Source organism: Pipistrellus hanaki (genome assembly GCF_964339955.1).
Source record: "Pipistrellus hanaki genome assembly, chromosome: 5".
Lineage (NCBI taxonomy): Eukaryota > Metazoa > Chordata > Mammalia > Chiroptera > Vespertilionidae > Pipistrellus > Pipistrellus hanaki.
In genome coordinates, this window is record NC_140507.1 from 7,356,121 (window position 1) to 7,377,747 (window position 21,627).

At 46.8% G+C, this 21,627-nt stretch overlaps 1 protein-coding gene across 4 annotated transcripts in view; it reads right to left on the minus strand.

The window, feature by feature from the left end:
- Positions 1 to 21,627, minus strand: part of TENM2 (teneurin transmembrane protein 2) — a gene marked incomplete at its 5' end in the record, with an annotated part of 1,050,472 nt that overhangs the window by 266,818 nt on the left and 762,027 nt on the right. For all 4 annotated transcript variants that reach the window (XM_084884006.1, XM_084884004.1, XM_084884005.1 and 1 more), the window contains one exon: positions 423 to 654. In XM_084884006.1, the coding sequence (XP_084740132.1) occupies positions 423 to 654 (232 nt within the window). The remainder of the gene's footprint in view (positions 1 to 422; positions 655 to 21,627) is intronic.

A 21,627-nucleotide genomic window follows, 5' to 3' on the forward strand; every position in this document is an offset into this window, starting at 1 on the left:
ACTATACTTCCGTCAGGCTGGAATCAGGGATTGTTTCTCAAGGTCTCCCCAAACACTTAATTTCAAATGAGTCTTCATTTATTACTTCAAGAAAGGCCAAATGCATAATTTATCAGCAGCTTTCAGTCAATATATCCTTATAAGCATGTTTCCCATGAGCCTCTGAGGAAAAAATATGTTATGCTAATTCTATTAGTTGGGTACACAAGAGCTAAGGGAGTAAACAAGCATTGAAAGGAGACACGTGTAACAGAGAAATACTTTTCACCCTACCATCCGGGGTCCAATTCCCCAGGGAACCACCAGGAGGTGGTAGACTTGCCTCCTTTATTTATGCCAAGATTTGCTCCCACACTGCACCTCGGAGCCACCCAGGGGCTCAGTGTGGGTGGCACCCGGGCACGATGGGATGCGGGACTTACCGGGTCTCCAGCGGCACGTTGCTGTTTAGCACCCAGCTGTCCTGAAGCTGAACGGACTCGGGCGTGGTGGCCAGGTCATTGGGCGCGGGCGCCGGGGCGTGGATCTGACTCCGCCGGTTGGTCAGTGAGTTCCTGTTGAGGGAGTTGGCGGACGAGTGGTGATGGGACAGTGTGTGGTTGTGAGGAGGTGGCAGAGGGGGCCTCAGAGTGGACTGGCTGTGGTTTGGAGGGCCTGGAAAGAGAAAGGAGAAACGACCATCAGTGACTGCAAGTCACAGCCGCAGACACTCCGCCAACTGGGGGAGGAGAGCCTGGAACCAAAGACATTATGCTGGCCATGGCTGAAAGTTGCAAATGAGAGAGAGAGCTAAGACCACGTAAAGCATCCCAGGGTCAGTTACTAATAACACTCTTCCATTTGCCTTTTTCCATTGGCATCAAGTGAAGAATGAGAAACTCGGTTAGCAAAAGAAGGCTGACCGGTGGAGTTATTTGAAATATTTTAATCCTGCGTGGAAAGTTCAAGGCCAATCATTCCTGCAACAAGTCCCTGTTCCATTTCCTGGTAAACCAGTAGACGGCACACATTCCATGAAAGGACTTCCTCTTTCTAAAGACAATGAGAACATGGCACACTCTGAGCTACAGAGAAGCAAATTTGAACACCCTGAGGGGTCAGTCAGGACCGGAAATGGGCCAGTTGTTGGATGGGGGTGAACCAGCGAGGGTAGGGACAGCCCTCGCTCAGGCCCAGGCCCACGTGGCCATGTGGGGATTAGGGCTAAAGGAACAGATCTAGTTTTTCTAAGAAAACTAGCAATCTTAGATTTTTAGATAAAATTTCCCACTTTAAAAAAAGGTTGACAATGAACTAAAAACATGTGTCTCCACATAAATGGATATATTTTTATTTTTTAAATATATTTTATTGATTTTTCCACAGAGAGGAAGGGAGACGGACAGAGAGTTAGAAACATCGGTGACAGAGAAACATCGATCAGGTGCCTCCTGCACACTCCCTACTGTGGATGTGCCTACAACCAAGGTATATGCCCTTGACCGGAATCGAACCTGAAACCCTTCAGTCCACAGGCTGACGCTCCATCCACTGAGCCAAACCGGTTTTGGCTACATTTTTATTTGTAAGGAGTCAACATGAACACAGCCGGGAGCCTGCTCACACCAGCGGGTTGATGCCATCTCTCCTCTGAGAGAGGAACCCTGAGGTCTCTGCCTCCAAACTGCATCCTGCTTCCCAACCTTGAAATCCCCCTGCTTCCCAACCTTGAAATCCCCCTCCCGTGTGGGAAACACACACAAAGGAGAACTCCACCTCTGTACGAATTGCCTTCTAACTATGACCGCATATGACAACCCTGCCCAGGGTTTCCCGAGCAACCCACTCTCCATCCACACAATGAGCTATTTTAAGCAGGATGAAAATGAAAGTGGTGCACGACACAAGGTGAGCCCATGAGATGTTCTTGATGGCTGCGGAAGCATGACTTTTGATTTGTGTCCTGGGAGAGAGTTTATGTTTTGAAGCCTCCAGCCAGGGTTGGCAGCTCTGCAGATGACCAGCCTTGTCATTTTTGGCCCCTGCCATCTTCTGAAATCCTCAGCCCCTGCTGTCCTGGCTTTAAGAAGTTGGCTCAAGCCATGTAAACTAGCAATTGGACACACATTTCCACTGCTTGGATCCTTCCGTGGCCCAGTGACATCTCCAAAAGGTGTAATCTACGTCCCGTGGCCCCCTGATGCCTGCAGACTCATCCCCAGGAAAAGACAACGTGTCAAGAAGATACTAGGTTTGCAGAGCATCCTGGCCAATGGAAACGAGAAAGGAAAACACGGAGGAAAGGGATTCCCCCAAGTTTGCATCTCTGGGCTGAAATTACTTGGAGGATTTTATTTATTTTTTATTTTTTTGGTGTTCAGAAAAAGACAACAAAAACGCAATCGCGGTGGGAAATGCAGCTGTACAATTGCACGGATTTTTAAATCGCGTCCTCCAAATGAACCTGTAATTCGAGTTTTACATTATGCACCGGTGACATTTTAAATATATCTTTAAGGGAGTTTCATAGCCGTAGCAGGCTATTATATTTTCTGTCTAGTAATGTATTATTATATAGTTATTTAGCATGTGCCTCGTAGTAGTGGGAAGAGGTGAGAAGAGGGGGTGAAATGATGTAATCATGGTCCTTCGGAGACACTGTCCAAGGCCCCCCCCCCCCCCACAGTTAATGAGTCGCAGGCCTCTCTCACCCCCACCCCCCACCTCCACACCCATCCAAGTGGTGTCATTATTCTCCATTAGGTAGATAATGATGAGACTTGCCTGGGGAGGGCGAGATGAATCAGCGTACAAGTGAAAACCTCCCTCCCCCGCCCCCAAGCCCTAACTTTCCATCTCCTTCTGATTCTCCCCCCCCCACCCCCCCCCAAGATATGGAGACCACACACTCTCCCAAAGTACAAAGAGGCTGTGTGAGGCGTTTAATTCACTAAATGAGACACCGAAACCCTCTTGCTTCCTGTCTGTGCACCCTGAGCTAAGGTTGCTCTGCCCACTCCAGCCTGTGTGGCCCTTCTCTGTCCATCTGCGCTCTGTGTGGGTGGGATTCCTGTGGTTGCCTTCTTTCTGCTGATGATACAGCCTTGGGGGATGAGGGGGGCGTTGAAGGGGAGGCAAGTGCCAACCTGGCACGTCCCAAATGAAGTGGAAGGTGCGTTTTCCAGTTCACCGGGGGAGTTCAGCTCTCTTTGCACTTCTACAGAGAAGGCCAAGAGCTTCCAGGGGGAGATGGAGAAAGAAGAATCCAGAGGATGAAAGAATACATAATTCTCCACTCACCCAGCCCTCCTATGGAGCAGCATGCCATTTCGCTGCAAGTAAATCAAATTATTGCAAGCAACCACAAAAATTACCCAGCATCCTCCGCGTTGGAAAATGGTCTCCTCATTACGGTTGTTCATTTCCACTGTGACATTGATTATATCTGCTCATTTATCTATCTATCCAAAAGTCATCTTTTTCAATTAGGAACAGGAGATGGAAGGGAAAGAGATTACGATGCAGAGTGCCAAATGCCACCACTGGGGTCTATGGTGGGTGATGTGGGAGTGTCTGTGTGGGGAGGGGCGGGCATCCAGCCATGGTGAGGGGGTCAAATCTGAAGAAGTGGGTAGAAGGCATGGGTCTGCCACTTTCAAGATGTGTGAACCTGGGCCCCGGACCTCATTTCTTTAATTCTCAGCACACCCATCTGCCAAACAGTGAAAACAGCAGTAATTCCCGGGAGGGCTGCTGTAAAAGTGAGAGGGGAAGGATGAATGGAAACTGTGAGACATGCTACACAATGGCTGCAATGTTCCCCCCCAAAACCATGTACATGGAACATGGTTCAGTTCTTGTAGAATAGAAGGGTGGACAAGACGGAGCTGCAGACTTGTGAAGGGGAAGTAAACTTTGTCTATCGAGGGGAGAAGTCACAACTGGCTGCCCCAAGGTGGGTATTGTAAAAAATTCAAAGTCAAGATTTTGTATAGTGTTCCAGTTTCCTGACTTCTCTTGAAAATAAAAAAAGGAATAGAGCAGAAGTATTGACTCTGTATTCTCTCATGGCAGCAAGTGGATAGAGCTGAACACTCTCAGTTGGTTTTTCTGCTCTGCCACCAACCTGAAAAACCCTGATATCTTTGTTTTTTAGTAAATCCTCACCCGAGGATATTTTCCCCCCATTCATTTTTGGAGAGTGGGAGGAAGGGAGAGAAAGAAAGAGAGAGAAAGAGAGAGAAAGAGAGAGAGAGAGAGAGAGAGAGAGAGAGAGAGAGAGAGAGAGAGAGAGAGAGAGAGAGAAACATCGATGTGAAAGCAACACATAGATTAGTTGCCTCCCACATGCACCCAACCAGGGCTGGTATCCAACTTGCAACCTAGGTACGTGCCTTTGACCAGAATTGAACCCGGGACCCTTTAGTCGGTGGGCCAATGCTCTATCCACTGAGCCAAACCCACTAGGGCCGTATCTGTGCTTTTGTCTGCTGGTTTAACTTGGGCCCCTTAGTATTCTAAGTCAACGTTTTTCAACCGCTGTTCCACGGCAGATGTTGCCTGGTGTGCCGTAGGTACAGACAAGACAAGAATTTTATAATTTTTCACTATTTTGTTTACTTAATATTTCATAATAAAGTAATTATAAAATACTTTGTTTGTGTTTATTTGATTCCTATTCAAGAGAATTACTTTATATATAGTCAATATAGGCACAGAGTTAAATTTTTTAACATTTTCTAATGGTGGTGTGCCTCGTGATTTTTTTCATGAAACAAGTGTGCCTTTGCCCAAAAAAGGTTGAAAAACACTGTTCTAAGTGGATAACGTATCCCTGACATGACAACACTTCTGCTACGACGGCTGATCTCAGGCACTACTTGCCTTTATCAGTTTTCATTACAGCCATCCCATGTGCTTGCTGAATGGGATGGTTTTCTATTCCAGGAATACAAACAGTGGCAGCAACATTCTTACTGCTCTCCACAAAGACAAACCACGTGACAATGCCCTTCTCCAAGGCAATGGCGGCCCCTGATCTATGGTGAAACTGAAATGGTATTCCAGAACCTTCATGTCCACTCTGTGTTTCACACTTTTCTTGGTTTTAACTGATGCACATATTATTAATGGGTCTTTAATCTAGCCCATGTATATAAAATCACAAGAATGCAATTGAGCCACGAATAACTATGTCACCTAAATGCTCACATAGTATCAACCTAATAAGTATGCCATTCGCAGGTGAAAGGCAGCTGCCATTAACATCGCGGGGCTAACTTGTGATATTGCACCTGAGATGCCTTGAACTGAGAACCTGGGACTTATTTTAGGGACTGGGTGGCTTTTTCCTAAGGAGAAGGAGCTGAGTATTGGCTCTTTGTGAAAAGCCAGGGTGGGACAGGAGAGGTACCCAGCAAAGGTAAGTCCAAGCGTGGACAAGGTGCCTCCTGTCTATGGACAATCTAAGCATTTGAATATGCACTTAATGCACCCTGTTTTTTTGTTTGGTCTCATTTGCCTGAACAGCCTCTACCTCTGCGTTTTTAGATCTGCTGTGGGGGAGTTGCCAGAAATTTCTATCTCGATGGGCATGTCATTCACATACTTTGTTCTACCTAAATGTCAGTAGGCTGACAGTGGAGTCTTAAGAAAGACAAAGCAGTGCTTCTTCGTTGGGTAACAATATCAATTCCAACAAAGCTAGATGTGGGGACTGGAACATCTCGGAGTAGCAACTCTTGTGTTGCCTAGACTAGCGGTATTCAAACAGCCTGTAGAAACAGCCCACACCCACACTGCAAGTAACGTATAAAGAAAGGATTTCTTTGGAGCTGAGCGAGTACATTCTTAATAATTGGCTATTGTTGTTGCATCTTCTTAAATAAACAGCCGAGGGAGGCATTTAGGCTGGGCCTCCCCTTGCCAAGGGGCTGGGGTAGAGTTGGGTAGGGACGTGGGCGAGAGGGCAGGGATAAACTTAGACACCCTTGTCTTACTCGAGAGTCCACACCAATTTTTCCCCCCGAGATTAAAAATGATCATAAAAAGTATGACAGAAATAAAAGTCGAGGCCTGCCTGCCTGCTAATAATTCACTCATTCTGGAAGAAGCCATGCCAAATGTTGGTCTTTAAATTTTCCAACCCCTCAGACCCTGAGATGATGAATTAACCACAAACTCTCTGCCTTCTACCAAATCATGTCTATGGGGCAAGTTCTTTCTTGACAGCAATTTAAAGATGCTACATGTGGGATGCTGCTGGCAGAGACTCTGCAGACTCTGGTTGATGAAAACCGGCACTAGGATGCCTTGTTCAGATGTGACCTTGAATGGGAGCCAGAGGAAACCGGAGGTGAGGATTTTCAAGAATAACAGTCTTTGGTGCGAGCTAAGAAGAGTCTGTTGCAGAGAACCAGGCTGGGGGTTGGCTGTGAACCCGAGCTCAGCCAGCTACTACGGTAGCTGTGTGACCTCTGGAAAGTTCTGTTGTTTTTTTTTTTGTTGTTGATTTTTTTTTTTTTTTCCTGAACCAGTTTCATTATCTGGAAAATGGGTATAATAATAGTACTTCTCTCATTTGGCTGTTGGGAGAATCAAATGAGACTATCTATTAGAAGCTTGACAATTCTTGACACATGGCGAGTTATTAATGAATGTTATCATATGTTATTGTGTTATAATTAATAACATGAATTATAGTAATTAACAGCAACAATAACTAAGGCCCTGGGGCAAATGCTGCGTACCTCCTGGAGCACCCCCGTTTTCCTATCTCTTTGAGTGACAGCTTTTCGTAGGGTGAGGTCAAGTCAATATATGGAGGCAAAATGGGCAACCTTAGACCCCATCCCCACCTTCAGCTTGTCTGCAAAGGGCACAGTGGCTAAGTGACGTGGCCCAGGCATTGAGACAGGCATTCTCAAGGGCGTCTCTGGAAAAGCCTGTGGAAATGAAACTTGGGATTCAGACCTGCTTCATTTCCATAAGCAAAGTAATCAATGTTAATCACTACACAACACTCCCATTAGAAACAGCTGCTATGACTTAAGCTCTCCCTGTGTGCCTGATCCTGGGCAAAGTGCTGGACATCAATTATTTCAATGTACTCTTGTGCACTCCTGTGGGGCAGGTTCTGTTATCACCCCCATTTCACAGATCCAGCAGGTGAGGTTCCAGGAGGTCAAGTAAGGCACCAAAGGTTACATGGCTTAGTAAGTGGTAGAGCTGCTATTCAACCCCACAGCCTCTTCCCCACTCTGCTGCAGGCAGAGAACCAGGCCGCAGCATGCACTCACACAGGCAAAGAATCAGACCCTGTCTTGGTACATACGTGCCCTTGCAAATACAGAAGAAAACTGGCTTGATCCACTTCTTTGCACATTTGCTTAAGTGGCAGAACCAAATCTTGCGAGAAATTGGAGGGAACTGCCTGCCTCCAATCTCTGCACCTCCCAGTGCTGCCTGAGTCGGGAGAAATAGGCCAGAACCACCTCCCTGCAGTGTGGTCCCTCTCCTGTGCCTTCCTCGGAGGCCCTCCCCAAACTCCCTCCTTGGAGCTGAGCTGCAGAGCTGGCTCGCAGAGGGATGGGCAGCAGTTAGGTTTGCCATAAGGGAATGCTGGGTCCCAGCTCAGTCCCAGCTGTCCTTCCTGCTCTGGCAAAAGGTACTTTGCCGAAAACCAGGAAATGGAGGAGTGGGTCCAGATCCAGATTTCTCCTGTGTTTGCAAAAGGATGGAAAGACATTTCTTGAGTTGTCTCTTAAGTACTGGGCACTTTGGACATTCAGCTTGCTTCCTTCTTCCCTGTCTTGATAGCTAAGGAATGTTTTGTCCCCTAAGGAATGGGTTTTTACTTTTTGACTAGTGTCCTGATGCACGGATTCATGCACTTTGAGAAGAAATTAATTAGTCCCTCTGGTGCAGAGACTAATGCAGGCGGTTCCGGCTAGTGACCGGTGGGATGGGACTGGGCAAAATGGGCGGACATGTCCTGAAGCCAACCTTCTGTGGTCCCTCCCTAGCCGGCCGAGTGAGGGGGGTCCCCTCCAGCTTCCTCAGCCTGGCCTGCGGGGATAGGGCCAAAACTGGCTCTCCAACATCCCCTGGGGGGGGGTCCCAGAATGCAAGAGGGATTACAAGCAATTGGGCTCCCTCCTCTTTGGTTCCTGGGTGCATCACCCTAGAACTGCCACTGCCAAGAGACTGCTGCTCAGCAGTTCCTGCTTTGAGCATCTGCCCCCCCTGGTGGTCAGTGCACGTCATAGCTACTGGACAGTTGGATGGTTGCTTAGCCTTTTACATATATAGATTATTGAGTGATGTATGGTATTGCTGGCTTTGCAGGGGCATTGGCTGGTCTGCAGTGTTTGTCAGATCTGACCATTGTTACAAGCTGCAGCCTCTTCCCATGTCTCAGAAGGGAGGAGAAAAAGGAAGAAAGGATGAAGAAGGGGACAAGTCATGACTCCTTTCTCATCTCCGGGCCCAAGGCCACAACCCTGTGCATCCTCGGCCCGCCTGCACAGTTCTGGCCCAGGGGACTATCCTGCATGGGAAGGCCCCTCTCAGCCAGCACAGAGCGCCAGAGAAGGAAATGGCTGTGCTCACTCATAAGCCATGATTTGTTGTTCTCTTGCTTCCACAAAATATATGACCTCAGAGGAAAACCTTCCAAGTGCTTTCTCAAGGACACAGATCCACGCTGGTAGGCCTGCAGTCACCAGGAGCGATCATTTTCAGGCTCAGAAACCAAGATGTGGCCGGCTCCACCTGCATTTGTAAAACACCAGGGTTTGGAGGGACATCTTCCATCATCTCAAAACAGCCCGCACCGAGTAAGCACCAGCTGTGGTAAGCACTCGCCGTCTCTCACCTCATTTAAAACGTGTAATAACCTTCCGAGTAAATATTATTCTCCGTTTTAAAGATGAGCAAATGGAGGTGCAGGGAGGTTAAACGATGCTCCCTTTCTTGAATTTTGTATTTAACTGTAATACACCTGTGCCCCTCTCGAGTGCACACTGGGCACATCTCTGTTGCATGACCCTTGGCACACGGTTTCATATTATTTTGGGGCTTTCCTGCTACATTGTGGACTCATCCAGTGCCAGGAGCCTGCCACTCTTGTTTTTCTATCCCCAGTGCAAGGCTGCAGTGCCTGGCGCAGAACTAGGACCCAGTGGATGAATGAATGGCTGACTGACTGAATGAGTGAGTAGATGAATGACTGACTGAATGAATGATCAAACAGGTGAGTGAACAACTTACACCCCTAGGGATTACTTTTGGAGGGCCTCTGGGGAGAAGGGTCAGAGCAGGCCTCTGCCTCTGTTCTTTGAGCATTCCAGCTGTTTGCTGAAATCTGATGGGTCTTCCTGTAGCTTAATTCAGTGAATGCTTATTGCCCTTTGAGGGCCCTTTAACAGGAAGACAGCTAGACACAGGGAATGCGACTCTCATCCCTTCTGTTATTATCTGTCTGTTTTTCCTGGTTCTGCCTGATCACCTATTCTCTCCCCCCCCCCCCCGCGCCCCTTTATAACAGCTTTACTAAAATGTAATAAAGTTCAGCTTTCTAAACTACAAATTTTAGAGTTTTCTTTTTAATATAGTCACCAAGTTGTACAACCATCACCACTATCCAATTTGAAAATGTTTCATCACTCCTCAAGGAAACCCTTACCCATTAACATCCTCTCTAGTCCCTCCTTCCCCAAATTCCTGGCACATAGTCAGCTCCTTTTTGTTTCTATGGATTTGCCTGTTTAAAAAAAATATTTTTATTAATTTCAGAGAAGAAGGGAAAAGGAGAGAAAGATAGAAACATCAATGAGAGAGAGAATCATGGATCAGCTGCCCCCTGCACGCCCCACACTGGGGATCGAGCCCACAACCTGGGCATGTGCCTTTGACTGGAATTGAACCTGGGACCCTTCAGACTGCAGTGGATTTGCCTGTTCTTAACATTACACATAAATGGTGAGTCCCTCTTTTTTTTTTTTTTTTTTTTTTTTTTTTTTTTTTTTTTTTTTTTTTAATAACAAAGATGTCTGTTGTGAGCCCCGCTGGAGGAACAGATGGGAACAGTAGATCTCAGATGGGGAACACTTCAGCGTTCAGACCACGCCCAAACATCTTTCCCCGGCAACCGGAAGCCAGTCCTTCAGAGGAGCTTTGCCTGGGACCCCTTTGCTGTGGAAATATTTCAGATGGCGATTGTTAGGTGATTCATGCCCATCTGAGCACTTGTGGCACACTCCAGGGTCCCATGGAGATCCTGGACCTTGTGCTGATGCCCGGGGCATGGCTGCAATCCCATTGGAGAGAGAGCCCCACACTTGGGGACAGGGAATGAGGAGGGGGCTCTTGAACTGGGTGTAGAACCAGCGATTGCAGGTTTGGGACCATCCTGCCCAAACAGGGTAAGTGCTCACATAGGAGAGGTCAGAGAGGGATTTTAATCATAAGTACCACATCGTTTTCCCGTACTCCTTACACTCCTGCTTTCTGAAATCAGCAGGAAAGTATCACTTGAGATCAATGTCAACTCCATTTAGCTCCTTTCCGAATGACAAAGCCGAAAAAAGACCACTTGAAATATTTGAGAGGAGCCCTTCTGAAGAGATTTCATTGCAGAGCTCATCCGAGCAGCGCCTATCGGCGCATTTCAATAAATCTGCATTACCCCTGGTATCGCGGCATCCTCGGGGAGAGGCGAGCCTATCAGCGGAAAGTAATGATTTTGGGCTTTTCAATTGCCCTAAGGATCTCGCCAATGCTATTAAGGCCCATGCTCTCCCTATCGAGAAGTTTAGGAGTGAAATTATTAATACGCCCAGACATTATGTTGATTGTTACGCTGTCGCAGAAAATACTCTCTGTTATTTGAGCTGTATTATCACTTCCCCGAGCAGAGAATTGCATCAAAAATTTAAACTCCCCTCATTCTGGCTCATGGCATAGCTTTCCAAGGTCTTACTGTAAAATAGGCTGGGCAAAATTTGGATATTTCCCTTCCTATGAAAAGCAATATGTTTTTCAAAGACATACATACATATATATTTAAAATAAAACTTGAAGAGGGATTTTCTTCCATCAAGATGGCCTTCTTTAGCCCTTCAAGTTTCCTGTGGGATGTACTTCATACTTTTTCCTTTCTGTCTATGAAATGATCACAGTGCTTTTCCCTGAACACAGGGAGATGATGGAACAAAGATAAAATATGATTTTGATTCCAGATGAGACTCTGATGAGCAGGAGCTGGGCACCAGCTCTGATGTCCAGTATTTGTTAGTCCTGTGCGCACCCGTCAAAGGGCAAGTGCAGAATAGAGGTTCCTGGGGCATTTTCACTTCAAAGCTCAGCAGAATTACTTACTATCTGGGTGACCTTTTCCCCAAATCTCTCATGGTCCGTACCTTATAGTGCGAGGGAACAAAAGTTTCTCCACACTCGATAAACAGAAGTCAGCTGAATGTCAGACCTCAAACTGCATCTGGTTTCATGGTAATGACTGCTGAGGTGATGGGATGAATCAGGGGTACTAGAGATATTCTTAGGAAACCCTTTATGCCTTCAAAACACACACACACTCACACACACGTACACATACATGCACACACATACATGCATGCATACATACATGCACATGCATATGCATGTGTAGTCAGGTAATTACACAAGAAAACAAATATCCGAGAGCTTCCTCAAGAAGCCTGCCCAGGATTACATTGCTCTTGGCCCTTCTTATTCTGTAGCATGAACCCAGGGGTACTCAGGGCTAAGCAGAGAAAGATGAGATAATCCACCCCTCTCCCCCAACCTACCTCTGCCATCCACAAGTGGTTAATAACCATCCCTACTTGATAAAGACAGTTAAGTGAGATAGTATGCTTAAAGTGGAAGTGCTTAGAAAATGCATTTCCAACAGAAAGTACTTGGAAAATGTCATTTATTTTTGCCTAAATAAGCGAATTCTCTCTTGCGAGTGTGAAGAGAGGAATAAAAAGACCCCGTGATTCAGAGATTATTAATTTAATGACTTGGAAAACTCCCTGTTGCCAGATATGTTAAAGGTAAATAGCACCATTAAGAATAAGGGTCCCTTTGTCCTGCTAATGAGTCATAGGAGCTCGAGGTCTTGCAGAACATGAAGATAATCAGTGCTCTTTATTTCCACCTTTTTTTTTTTTTTTTTTTTTTTTTTTTTGCATCTGAAATGAAACCATCTCACTGTGGGCAATATGAAGGGCCTCATAGTAGCTTTTTTTCTTTCCCCCTAGTATACATTTTCTTATTCCCTAGGAAAATCAGCCCGCAGAAGGCCCGGGTTTTGCCGAATCCCTGTATTCCTCTTTAACATGAGCCCCCTTTTGCATGAAAAGACTACGGTAGTCAACATCTTTACGTTTCTTTGACTCACGCTCGTCCATGAACCCTGCAGGCTGCTCTATCGTTGCATTTCACCATTCCACAACTCGCCGAGGTCCTGAGTTATTCATCACATTTCTATGGTTTAAGTCATGAATTAGCAATTTGTTTCTCAGGGCTTCTCGGGTTACTGAAATTTTCTGGTATTTATCATCTCCAATGGGATCATTCTTAATCCCATAACAGAGAAAGTGAGTCATCTCCCTCGTGAAATAATCAGATTTAGCGGAGAAAATAATTTCTATCTCTAACACTGTTTATCTGACACTTTAATAGTGTGGTCTGGGAAGGCTTCACAATAAGACCGTATTTGATCAGAGACCTGAACACGGAGAGAAGCATTCCGGTGTCTGGGGGAACAAGGTTGCAGGCAGAGGGAAAAGCAACAACAAAGACAGTTGAAATCTGGGATGCGGGTAGGATTGGCCAGAATATCACCTAGGTTTGTCTCTTTCATTCAGTTTAGAGCCCAGTTTTCAATGAAAACATTGGAACAGAGATGAAAGGCCCAGATCCTCACTTGCCTTTGCTGGATCTGAGACTGTGCCAAGAAGGCTTCTGTCTCAGGACCTTTGCACTTGCCATGACCTTGGCCTGGGGGCACAAATAATTGAGTGGCTCAGGCCTTCAACATGTGCAGGACTCAGTTCAAATGTCACCTTAAAAATTTTTTTAAAAAATTGATTTCAGAGAGGAAGAGAGAAGGAGAGATAGAAACATCAATGACTAGAGAGAATCATGGATTGGCTGTTCCTGCATGCCTCACACTGGAGACTGAGATCACAAGCCAAGCATGAGCCCTGACCAAGAATCGAACTGTGACCTCCTGGTTCAAAGGTCAATCTTCAACCACTGAGCCATGCCAGTTGGGCTCAAATGTCACCTTGTGACATTTCTCTTTTCCTCAAAAGCATACATTATCACATCATTAAAAATTGTCCCTTTGCTCTAGAAAGTCAGCATCTTGAAGGCAAGGATGCTATTTTACTCTCTGCCCAATTCTTTGGCCCCTGGAACACTTAGCAAACACAATGATGGGTTATCAGATTAATTAGTTACGTAATGACAAGTACAGTAACTAAAAAGAGTCAAAGGAAGGTCCAAATTCTAACAGAAACAAATGTCTTTCAAAGGAGCTATTGCATGGTATCATTTGAGACAAATCTCAAAAGCTTGAACTTGACCAACATTCAAGGAAAAAACATTGCTGTGGCTTCCTTACCAAAACACAGCTCTATCTCATGCAAGTGATGGCAATTTTTTCCTTTTCCTGCAGCAACCGAAACATGACAACCAATGCTATCTAAGCAGAACCCCCCACAGAACTAATGATGGCAGGGGGCTCTGACACACCCCGCATGGGAATAGACACATTTTACTTCCAAAACCTGACTACCAGGATCTCTGGTGGCCCTGTGTCACCTGAAGCGGTTTGCTTTCCATCGTGAATCTGCTGTATTCAAGGATCTCTGTGACAGGCCCCTGACTTACCTGAGCAGGGTGAATCCTGGCTCAGTGATGGATATATAGTTGGTGATACAAAAAGCAACTGGATGTGGCACAGAAAAAGCTAGTTCTGCAGAGAGTTTGCAAGTCAAAAGCAAGATATATAAAGTGCCTCCCTCCTTGAGGAAGACTTTATAGATGGGATCAGATGAAATTCAAGGGCTTTCTGATGCTATGAGGATAAGTATAAGGCATTTGATGGTGGTTCTGCTCCAGGACTAACATTTGAGTGAAAAACTCCAGTTGGCCATATTTATCCCATTCAATCTTCACACATCTCTCTAAATGATACATGGCACACAATTAGAAAGAGTTTTCCTTCTATGGATCTCTCATTGTACAGAGCCTGGCAATGCCACATGCAAGTAGCCACTTGATACACGTTTATTTTCCGGGAGAAATCCAAAGACAGGACACCTCTACCCACAAAATGTCTTTTTCCTTCTCTCCAATTAAATTGCTTACACAAATCTAGGGACCCAGGAGCTCAGCTCAGGAGCTACATGAGTTAGGATTCCTAGAACTGCATACAATAAAGGCAATTGTACTGTGTGATAATTAAAAATCCTATCTAATAAAAGGTAATATACAAATTAACCATTACTCTGTCACGTGGTGCCCATAGTGGCTGGAGTGCTGGGACACTGGGGCAGTGTCGCCCGGCAATGAGCCCCAGTGTCCCGTGCACCCCGACCCATGGAGGGAAGGAGGGCAGATGGGCCTCCCCTCCCCTTCCCCCACCATGCATGAATTTCAAGCACCCAGCCTCTAGTCTATAGTAAAAACTAAATGCCTTGACGAATGCAAAGAATAGAACACACTCATTTGGTGTTAATTGGGGAAGGAAAGGCAGGAGCCACTTCTGGGAGAGAAACGAGGCCATTCTCTCAAACACAGGGAGCAAACCTACCCTCAATCTTCAAAGTCTGTTTTCAACAGATATATCATGCCCTTAAAAATAAAAAAATAAAATAGGTCCAGAGACATGGAAGCATGGAACAAACTGCTGAATCTCAGAGGGAAGGAGGGGGTGGGAAGAGATTAACCAAAGAACTTTCATGCATGCATGCACAGAACCCTGGACACAGATAATAGTGTGGTGAAGGCAGCGGATGTGGTGGGAGCCAGGTGGAGGGGGGCAAAGGGGAGGAAGTGGGGGAGATCTTTAATCTTCTCCACAATAAGAAGTAATTTAAAAAGCACACTGGAAAAAAAAAAAAAAAAGAACAACAAAAATGGGATCCACCTCTGTGTAAAAATCCCATCAGCACATGGCTAATAGTTTTTGTATTTCGGTTCATTTGCATATCATCTGCTAAAGCTCAGCTATCTGTGCAAGGTGCTTAAGGAGCGACGCCCCGTGAAAGGAGCAGGATCGGCCTTGCCACATGAGCTGGCAGCTTCTCTCCCGACACTCAGCGCCATCCATAACCTGGTGGAAGCATTAACGGCGCTCCATTATTCATCACAATAAGATTATTAGCTGATGGGAAACAAATTACGGAGCTTCGCAACCTGCTCTGCTTCCTGACTGCGCGCGGGGCCATTTTTCATGAATGGAGATTGCTACCCGGGAAGAGAAACTTCTGTCTGGCTTGTGAGATTTCCAACGGCAGAAGAGGTCGTTGATGCTGGGAGGGGAAAGGGCAACACAGTCAAAGAAGAAGTGGGTCGTGGCCGGGGAGCCCAGTTGGTTAGATGGTGGTCCCTAGAGGCCAAGGTTGGGGGATCGATCCCAGATGAAGGCACATATAAGAATCAACGAATGAATATGTAAATATGGGGCACAAGAAATCTCTCTCTCTCTCTCTCTCTCTCTCTCTCTCTCTCTCTCTCTCTTTCTCTCTCTCTCTCAACAATAAATAAAAATATAGAGGAAACAAAGTTTACAAAGTACTTAGATGGCACGGCTAAGGGCACTCACTACCAGTGCAGCATGCCAGGTAGGGCCATGGTCGGCAAACTGCAGCTCGCGAGCCACATGCAGCTCTTTGGCCCCTTGAGTGTGGCTCTTCCACAAAATACCACGGCCCGGGTGAGTCTATTTTGAGGAAGTGGCATTAGAAGAAGTTTACGTTTAAAACATTTGGCTCAAAAAAAATCTCAATCATTGTACTGTTGATATTTGGCTCTGTTGACTAATGGCTTTTACCTAGGGCATGAGTGGAGAAACGGAGACCGTCTGCCATGGGCTTATAGGAAAAGCACGTTCAGGGGTGCAGGGAAGGCCAGCAGCGTTGAGCACAGGCCTGGCGACTGGTGGAGCTGGCAAGGATGCCTTGGCTAGTTCTGGTCCCTGAGTTGTGAATGCCAGCAGCCGGCACTCGCCTGCTCATCTTTTTCATCCACATCCTCCCGGAGCCCCTGCCTGACCCCGCGCCTCCCCGGCAGGTGGCACTCACTCCTCTCTCTCTCAGGACCCCGGGTACCACACTCAGGTGGGATGTGCCCGCATGCTGCTCCTTGCTGTCCTTGCCCCCCAGGGCCAGGGTCTGTCACATGAAGGGGAGGGGGTACAGCAATACCCGCTTGCTGATAAACGGATGGATGAATGATAAGGGATAGAAGGATCTCCAATAACAACAGCTTAACCTGGGACACAGGTGTGGCGATGAGCACAGCTGTCTGAGCAGCGCCCACACCTATGAGCCGAGGCGTGGTTCCTCGCTGGGGTTCCTCGCTGACTTGCTGGGAACTAGCAGAAAGGAGAGGGAGGGAGGGAAAGAGGAAGACAACCCTGTAAGGGCTCGCAAGAGGGGCCTTGGCTTCCAAGGGCTCATCCCAGGAAGGCGACAGAGCAAAGTGTGGGAAGTGAGAATCTGACCAGGGGGCCGCAGGCGCTGACACATCACTCAGGATGCCTCATTGGAGCCGCTGCCCTTCCCGGCTCCCGGCTTCCCTCTCAGTGTGGGGAGTGGTGCGCGTCTGCTCTCCCTTCCCCTTCCCGGCGTCTCTCCCTGGCTCTGTCCTTGTCCCCAGGGTTCCGACCGTTCTCACCATCGCTCACGAGGACACAGCGGACATGCCATCTATTGTTCTGCTATTCCCCACCCCTTTCCTTCGCCTCTGGTCTCAGGGAGAGTCAATAAGAAGCCCATCATTCTGCCTACCTGGATGATTCAAGGGCAGAGCCTTCTGCACACAAGCCTGGCGGAATGCGCGAGATGCCAAGGCTCCAAGGTCAGCCGCTGCAGTAGCCGCCCTGTGGCCAAAAACGCAGACACCGGGCGCGGAGAGCCTGAGCCGCACGGGTGGAGCCGATGTGGGGACCGCGTCCCGAATGAATGGGGACACCTTGGGGGAGGGTGGGCAGGGGCTGCCAGGTGGGCAAGCCCCAGCCAGAGCGGCCAGAGCTACCTCTGTCTTCCCTCCCAGGGATCACACTGCCAGTCTGGGCACTGCCCACCAGCTCCCGGCGTTTCCCGGAGCTCCAGCCAAATTCCCTCGTCCCGGTGTCTCCCTCAGAAGGAAGCAGCCCTTTCACTGCGTTACATCAGTGGCTGGACCTGTTTCCTAGAAGGGGCCAGGCCTTTCAGGTCCTTGGTGGTCAGGCGACAGCCCAGGGGCACGACTGTGACTCGTCCCCTCCCCCCCCTCCCCCCGACCCCGACCCTGTCACACTTTGCTAATAAGATGGAGTGCAGTGTGAAGCAGAACAGTTTGAAAGATAATTTCAGGAGAGAAAATTGACATCTTTCCTCTTCCCTGAGGGGGGGTCTGGGCTGCTGAGGTAAGGAAATGCAATATTTGCTCTCCGCTTTCAGCTCCCTTCCTCCCACGGCTTAGCAATAAAACTATGTGACAGGGCGCCGGGAATTCAAAATATTTGGGAGCGTATAGGACGATCGGATGGAGTATTACGTGGGCAGATTTTTACTAGAAAACAGCCTTTCCCAACCTAACCACACGGAGTGGTCCAGGCGTGGTGTGTGTCCCCGGGGAATCTGTCTTCCTCCTGGCCTGGCTTCTAGAACTGCGCTGAGAGCTGCAGGTCAAACAGCACCTCCTACAAGGTGCAGCCGCAGGTGCGTTCCCCGAGCTTCCCCTTTCCTCAGGGACCTTCCGTGCTGTGTGGTCCCTGAACTCATTTGCACACTTCATCACAAACAGTACAGATAAGGATGGTAATAGCCGTAGCTAGCTTACTTAAGCACTCATTTTGTGCCGGATTCTGTGTTAAGAACTTGACTTATCTTACCACAGAATAGTATACAATCATATGTTTACTTACTGATCCGCAGAATAATATGACTATCTAAGCGAGATAATCTTATCTAGCCCTCCCATGACCCTACAGGAAGGTGCCCATTACCCAGATGAGGAGACTGAGGTTTAGAGAGGTTAAGGGACTTGCCTTGGTTCGCATAGCTGGAAGGGGAGGACCAGCTCAGGCCCTCTGAGGTCATCGATCTTGCTCTTCATGCTAGGTGGGTGGCCAAGGTGTTTTCTATCCCATATTATTTATACGGGAGGGGGTCCAAATGAGTGAACTTTCCAGGTAAGCAAAACTTACTGCCTGCAAGTGCCTGCATATTTGAATTTTAACCGTGATGTATATGTAGATCTAATACTTTGAAATTGGAAGCTAAATTTGGCTGCATTTTTAAAGAGAGCATAATGAGCATAATTCAACACTTAATTGATGACTGAAAACCTATTAAGAGCAAACATAATTGTGCTCTGCGCTCATCTAGCTCTGCATCTCTCTTCATTTACCCCATCTCCTTCCCCGAGGCCAGGCTGGCAGATGTCAATCTCAGGGCTGCTCCTGGGCCCACTGCTCTTCTCTGCACCATCACTCCCCACTCCCCTTTTCTATTGCTGTCCATCTCTTAGGTTCTGATTTTGAAAAAAGCTATTCTGTTGATTAAAAGTTACATGTTAAATGAGAACAAATACGACCCCAGATAAGAAGCTAATGAATTCCAGAGCAAGGTCTCCCTTATTTGGAGGACATTGTAAGAAGGCATTATAAACACTTGTTTCTCAACTTGGGGTTAGATTCCAGGAAGCCCAAGCTGCCAGGGCCTGTCAAGGACACCCACTGTGCTCCGAATTATTGCATCACTGGTTTCCGTAGAGACCTTGTTTTCCCAGGAGGAATATAAAACTGGAGGGTGGAGGTCACTGGATATTTGGAAAATGAGCACTAGTCAGTGCTGAGGCCTGCAAAGATCCTAGGGCCTCCTCTCCCAGAATTCAGTTCGGCTCGTTTGCATACAATGTGGAGGCTGCTAAGGGTGATGAAACAAGGGCCACTTGCCTTGGCCTTCGGGTGGGCACACGACGGCCCACAAACCATATTTAGCTCCTGAACTAAGAAGGTTTTGCACATTTTTGAAGGGCAGTAAGAGCAAAGGAGACTATGTCATAGAGATCATAGGTGGCTCACAGGTGAAGCCAAATATATTTACTGTCTGGACATTTGCAGAAAGAGAATTTGCTAACCCCTGGCCCAGTGGATGAGGGAAGGCTTCCTGGAAGAAGAGGTGCATGAGTGGCCTCATTTTACATTTAGGAGGGTCTACTTCCCCTTACACGCAGAGGGGCATCTGCTTATTCTATGCATGTGATATTTGCTTGCATGACTGGGTGATGAAGCAAACAGGCATAACTGGTGGGTTCAATTAGCTTTGATCACAGACTATGGTTCTGGCTCATTCCACTGGGCCGATACGGCAAGCAAACACAGATTCTCTAAATAAAACACATTCACATTAGCGCCTTGGAGAAACAACGGAGGACAGAAATAAAACACAAAGCAAATTTCCTTTCTCAGGTTCCACGTTACCTCCAGCCAATCTACACATGATTGAGACATTCAACTATGAAATTAGGGCAAGGGACAAGCTGCTACACGTCCAAAAAAATGACCCCTTGTGGCAGTGGACACGCTCCTGACCCCTCCCCAGGGACGCTCAGCACCCTACCTGAATCTCTGCACCTGGGCAGCTCAGCACGGATGCCAGTAAAATCAGGGAACATGTTTATTTTCTGGTGTTTTATATCTCATCTGCTACTCAGGCTCCATTGAAACAGACCTGTCACACTGCTATTTGAAGACATTCATGGAGTTTGAACTGAAAAACATGGTAGCTGATGCCCTAGACACAAAGTGAGGGGATGCAGATTTCACCCCCGGAAGAGTTAAATCAGACGCATCATCAAAACAGCTATTAATCAGTGATGGGAAAGGCTGAAGGCCCAGGAGCTTCCTTCCAACCACGGCTGGAAACCCCAGTTAAATAATCCAGCTATTTCCCAGGCAATTAGCAGTATGTATTATTCCCCAACACTCAACAAACAGAATCATTTTGAAAACCAGGGCTCTTGACACATTTCCTTATAAAATCAATTGCTTTTAAAAGCAAGAAGCTCATTCTCCACCCCGGGAACTTATGATCCACCACCTGCCTGTTCCAAGAGATGCTTCGTGCTTTTCTTTTCTTAAATTTTTTTAAATTTTTTAAAATGGGGTTGGGGTGCTCTCCCTTCTGGTATTATGGGCACATTCGTGCAGGAAGTAATTTCAAACTCATCCCTACACTTCCATGACCATTCCTCGGCTCAGTTCACAAGCATTCCGCATCGACACCAGCAGGGAACTTTCATCTCCTAGTAGGAACGAAGCTTTGCAAACTTGATATGATCTTAATGATCAGAAGTGCATTCTCGTCCACGCTCTCTCTCTGACATCATAATAAACGGCGGCAGCTCCATTTTCTACGAGAAAGAGCTGATTCAGGGAGTTACTGTATATATCTGTTTGCATAGCAGGAATCAGGCCCGACTTTATTTTCTTAGAGATGCTTCACGGAGAGCAGGTTCATTTTCATCAAAGGCAAGCAATTTAAGTGTGTCTCTCGCTAGGGACGGTCTGGCTAGCAGGGAGCTGGACGGATTACAGATGGCTGTGCTTTTCAAGGGGCCAAAGGGGCTATTTTAATTCAGGAGCATGTGGTGTGAGGCGTGGTCAGCATGGTGCGGGATTGCTTTGGGATCTTTTGCTTTTTGTGGAAAACAAAGGGAAATAAGGGCTCCTAGCTGAGGCGGGCACTGGCCAAGTTGTAAGCAGTGTGGAAAGCTAAGATATGGTGCACGCATCTCTCAGGAAGTGTTTCAAACTGGCCATTTTCTACCACAGCAAACATGGTAACTTTTCCCGGCCATCCTCAATGTCATTTAATGAATTTTCAGTTTTCTTCAATTATGAGATCTTACAAAGAAATCATGCTTTCTTTCAAAAAGTTTTCTTGTGTGCTTCAGTAATAATCTACTTGCTGTTTGAAACCAAGCATCTTTGTTTATTTATTTTTAAATATATATATTTTTATTGATTTCAGAGAAGAAGGGAGAGGGAGAGAGAGAGATAGAAACTCAATGATGAGAGAGAATATTTGATCGGCTGCCTTCTGAATGCTTCCCAGTGAAGACTGAGCCCACAACCCAGCATGCGCCCTGAATGGGAATCAAACCATGACCTCGTGGTTCATAGGTTGATGTTCAATCACTGAGCAGTGCTGGTTGGGCTTTTTTTTTTTTTCTTAAAAAAAAAAAAGCTAAGGTAATTAAAATTAAACCATAGATCAATTGTCAATAAACATTAAAAAATTAGGATTTTTGGAGCAAGCCTGGAGTCCATGTCAAAACACTAAAACATTTATTTTTAAGGTTGAGGGTTTGATCCTTGGTCAGGGTACATTCAAGAAT